The 4,642-nt window shown below is 38.5% G+C and overlaps 1 protein-coding gene across 1 annotated transcript; it reads left to right on the forward strand.

Annotated features, from left to right (window-relative positions):
• The first annotated feature begins 902 nt into the window (after positions 1-902).
• Positions 903-4,104, forward strand: CCL20 (C-C motif chemokine ligand 20). The gene is made up of 4 exons (XM_021682966.1): positions 903-978; positions 2,096-2,210; positions 2,917-2,994; positions 4,029-4,104. The coding sequence occupies exons 1-4, from the start codon at positions 903-905 to the stop codon at positions 4,048-4,050; spliced, it is 291 nt and encodes a 96-aa protein (XP_021538641.1). The 3' UTR covers positions 4,051-4,104.
• Positions 4,105-4,642: the final 538 nt, after the last annotated feature.

Here is a 4,642-nt window from a genome sequence, read left to right on the forward strand (position 1 = left end):
GGGATTCATATTACATTATGATCATTATCACTATTATTTGACACTAATTTTGTTGATTGTCTTTTTTTTCTTCAACCCTTCTGAGGCTTTGTGTGGAGCTATGTAACTATCTCAGAATGCAGAGTTAAGAGCAGTTGGGGGTTATTTTCTGGGCTACAGTATTGATTAGAGTCATTCAAATGTAGAAGATTCTTAGAAGAATTGACATGACATCAAGATGAAGTTGAGGCTTGAGTCTTATTTAAGGGTTGGTGTTTTCCACCAACATTGGGAACACTACTACAGCATTGTCATATTACCTAATCTGAATGGTAGCCTAGAAATTGCAGGTCTTTGGTGATAGCTGAGCACCAACTGTGCAATTATAAATGCATCCCCAAGTATGCCTGGCATCCTATCTTATCCTCCTGCTCCCAATTGACTCTGGAAAGCAAATAGAGTGTAACAATAGAGTCCTGTAATGTTCCTGTGTAGGGCTGACCTTTGTATCATTGTTAATCCTTGTCCTCTCTTTTCAGAGACAAGAGATTAAGTTAAAACTGCATGAAACCCATTTCTGAACCACAGGGCTGGGCTGCTTTCCTTCTTTACAAACCTAAACGATTTAACAGGATTTTCCCCTTCTCAAACCCCCCCCCCCCCCCCGCCCAACCCTGACCTTCACAGCTTCCCAACATTAGGGAAAGGCAGGAAGTTTTCCCTGTGGTTTCTCTTTGTGACGACATGATGGGGCAGGTTGATCAATGGGGGAAAACCCATGTCAGAACACGCCTTCTGTGTACATTCCCAATATTTGCTATAAGTAGGGCCATCCCAGACACAGTCTACTATCAGAACCTAGCAGCACTCCCAAAGCACTGGGTACCCAGCCCTGAGCAGATCTATTCTTTGAGCTGAAAATGATGTGCAGGAGCAAGAGTTTGCTCCTGGCTGCTTTGATGTCAGTGTTGTTCCTCCATCTCTGCAGCAAGTCAGAAGGTAAGTATCACTCTTTCTGCTGACACAGGAGAAAGAACTGTTTTCATTCTCCTCTAAGCCTTGAGCTCCCCTGGGGGTCCCCAAAGAATGGGAGCCTGTTGGAAAGTCTTCAGAAGTGATGGGAGTTGTCAGCTCTTTGGTGAGTGAGGAGCAAACGGTTACTGCTGCTGATCAGGCTTTTTTTCCCTCTGCTCTCAATCCCAGCAGATATTTGGGGTGGCTGGGTTCTGAGAGACCCCCCCCCCCAAGCTCCACAACAAGGCCAAAGTGCTATTTTGGGGAGTGATGTAAGTTGTCATGTTACTAGTGAATGGGGTTGTCATTCTAAAACGTAGGAAACACTCCCACGTTTCCAACTTTTTCACCTCCCACCTAAATAGTTTTAGTAAACTTCAAAACTCATCCTTTAGGGGCAGATTATGGCATCTGACCTCTCCATCCTTACATGGCTTTGGGCCATTTCTTGCCAACTTAGAGATAACATTTATCCCTTACCTTACAGCAGGTTATAATTTAGCCTGGGGGAGTGTCTGAGTATTGTTTTATGGCTGTGAGAATACATCACTTTTAGCAACAGGTGCATTCCTGGAAATGCATGTGTTGAACTTCTACGACCAAAATATTTCCACTAATATCACAATTTCAAAATGCTTTTGAAGCTCCTATAAATTGCATTTTCCTTTGTAACTTCTTATCATTCCCCTCCTCTCAATGCTCCGTACTAAGTGATAGATTAAAATCTCCATATTTATTCATTTTCTGATTTTGAAAGTTTATCTACAAGAGTTTCTTCAAGTGAGAGATAGTCATATTCTTGAGTGATTATAATGAACTTAAATAAAACACTGTCAGTTTGTGTTTCTCACTAGAGATATTCCTTTTGTTAGAAGTCACGGGCTTCTAAACTATTATTGAACCAAAATCTCCCAGCACATAAGCTCTCCCCCTCTTTTTTTAAGAGAGCTGGAAACTACATTAAATCAGGTCTCAAAGACATTGGGACTGTTTCTCTAAATAGTTTCTTTACCATATACAACTACAGCTTTGAGTAGTTCCATAATACCTATTACAGGATAAATTCATTCATGTATACTCAATACCTTTGATTTCTTTTCAGCAGCAAGCAACTTTGATTGCTGTCTTCGATATACAGAACATGTCCTTCATCCCAAATTTATCACGGGCTTCACACAGCAGCTGGCCAATGAAGCTTGCGACATCAATGCTGTCATGTAAGTTATTCATTGACTGTCATTCGATTGTGTCAGGAGTACACGGGAATTTCAAGTTTAAAAAATTTTTGCCTTTTTGGAGTTTCAGAAATAACTGATGGGGCAAAGATATGTTTGTTTTGATAGTACATATGTATTCCAAAGTTTAAATAGGACTGGAATAAGGCAAAAGTTTAGTTTTTTTTTTTTTTAAAGAACAAAGTTGAGTGCAAAATCACTTTTTAAGATAAACTTATAAGCTACTAACGTGCCATCTCAGGAAAATATGGGAGACATAAATTTTGAAATGAGCATTTTCTACCGGAGAATGGTTGGGGCTGTAAGTAAAAACTCAGAGTTATTATACTTTCACATGTAATAATCTTGATCCTTCTAGGATATTATACTTCAGAATGATATAGGTAATTGGTTGGATATACATATATTTTGTGTAACCACCACCAACAAAATTAAATAATAATTCTGAGACTTATTTTCCAGTCATTGCACAGCTATTTGTTAAAATACAGAGAAAGTAGGAGAGAATCACTTTCATTTCCTGCATTAAGATTTATCAGAAACAATTCTTTTTTTGTATTTTGTTTCACCTTGGAAATAAGTAAAATGCTTAGTGGGTAGAGCAGTCCATTGGAATACAAAATTTCCATTGCATGTTCTGTGAAATAGCAATTGAAAACTCTAAGCACAAATCAAATTTTTTTTTAAGCTTTTACACAAAGAAAAGATTGGCTGTGTGTGCAGATCCAAAGAAGAAGTGGGTGAAAAAGGCTGTGCATATCCTCAGGTATGGGACATTTACCGTCAGCCCCTCTTCAAATGTCTGGGGCAAAGGTCATGTGCAGAGTGGTGGATCATAGGCTGGCTGGGACCCTTTAGCCTAAGCACTGTAGAATTTTATTTATTTTATTTTTTTATAGATTTATTTTAGAGAGAGAAAGAGCGGGGGTAGGAGCAGAGGGAGAGGACCCTGGGATCATGATCTGAGCAGAACTTCAGAGTTGGTTGCGTCACCAACTGAGTCACCCCAGGCGCCCCAGCAGTGTAGAATTTTAAAGGGGAAATTTGAGTTGGATCATGAAAGCAAAAATTCATTTTTTCCACTTATACATCATTAAAAAATTTTTTTTAGGGGCGCCTGGGTGGCTCAGTCATTAAGCGTCTGCCTTCGGCTCAGGTCATGATCCCAGGGTCCTGGGATCCAGCCCTGCATCAGGTCCCTGCTCAGCAGGAAGCCTGCTTCTCCCTCTCCCACACCCTCTCCTTGTGTTCCCTCTCTTGCCGTGTCTCTCTCTGTCAAATACATAAATAAAATCTTAAAAAAATAAAAAATAAAAAAAATAAAATTTTTTTTTAGTTTAGTGATTTCCCCATGATGTCTAAGATTCTCCTATGGATTCGATAGTCGCTAGCTGCTTGGCTTTTGATGCAAAGATGCCTCCTATTTATGTAATTTACAGACTACATGACATTGGTTTGTTAAAAACTGAAAAATAAAGAGTCAAAAAGAGATCGATGGTTATGATTTACAGTGATGTAACATTGTATTTTATTAATATGAACAGAGGTCACCTAACACAAAGGTGTTGTAGACACTGAATTTAAAGACGCAAACCCAAGGGTTTGGTCCTGTTTCTGTCATTAACTAGCTGAGTTATGTTGGGCAAGGCCCTTCCTCTCTGAATCTTGATTTGCTCCTCTGGACTCTTGGGCTGCCAGCATCCTGAGATGAGATTAGGGACAATCTTTAGGTACAAAAGCCATTCCTCCCTGCTGGTTGCCCTGTCGTTGCTTAATTTTTTTTTCTTTTTCTCTTTACAGCCACAGAGTCAAGAAGATGTAAAACGGATGCTCTCTGGAATGGAATTGGACAGAGCCCATGAACAAAAAGAATCTAGCTGGAGTTGGTGGTTGAGAGTGTAGCACATGCCCGATTTCGATTTGTGCTTCATTGGATTTGTCCAATTAATGAAGTTGATACATATTGCATCATAGTTTGCTTTGTTAAGCATCACATTAGAGTCAAACTCTATTTTATGTTATTTATATATATATATATATGTTTTTTGTGTGTCTGTTTTTGCTATTTAATACTAATTTCCTACAAGCTATTTGATTTAGTACGAGATATAACGCTATGTTTGGAGGAATGAGGTTATATGGACTTTCTTGTAAGCAACAAGCTATTTGTAAAAAACTATTTAACATTCTTCTTCTACATAGTTTTGTTTCCTAAACCATTGTAATTATCCTGTAAAAGAGAAAAATGATGATAAAAATAAGTATTGAAAATAAAGGAATGAACTAAAAATTGCTCATTGATGGAGTTATATAGCACTTTTTAAGATACATGTTAACGTTTTTTAAATATTTAAAGGTATAGTAAATCTTAAAATTGGTGGTGGGGGGTGGGAATCGTATTTCCCTATTCGCTT

This window comes from Neomonachus schauinslandi, chromosome 3, assembly GCF_002201575.2.
Source record: "Neomonachus schauinslandi chromosome 3, ASM220157v2, whole genome shotgun sequence".
Taxonomy (NCBI): Eukaryota; Metazoa; Chordata; class Mammalia; order Carnivora; family Phocidae; genus Neomonachus; species Neomonachus schauinslandi.

What these genes read in the sequence shown, in the direction of transcription:
- CCL20 (XM_021682966.1), top strand. Translation starts at nt 903, where the DNA reads ATGTGCAGGAGCAAGAGTTTGCTCCTGGCTGCTTTGATGTCAGTGTTG. An exon ending in TCTCTGCAGCAAGTCAGAAG is followed by an intron (nt 979 to 2,095) that starts GTAAGTATCACT and finishes ATTTCTTTTCAG; the next exon opens with CAGCAAGCAACTTTGATTGC. An exon ending in TGCGACATCAATGCTGTCAT is followed by an intron (nt 2,211 to 2,916) that starts GTAAGTTATTCA and finishes TTTTTTTTTAAG; the next exon opens with CTTTTACACAAAGAAAAGAT.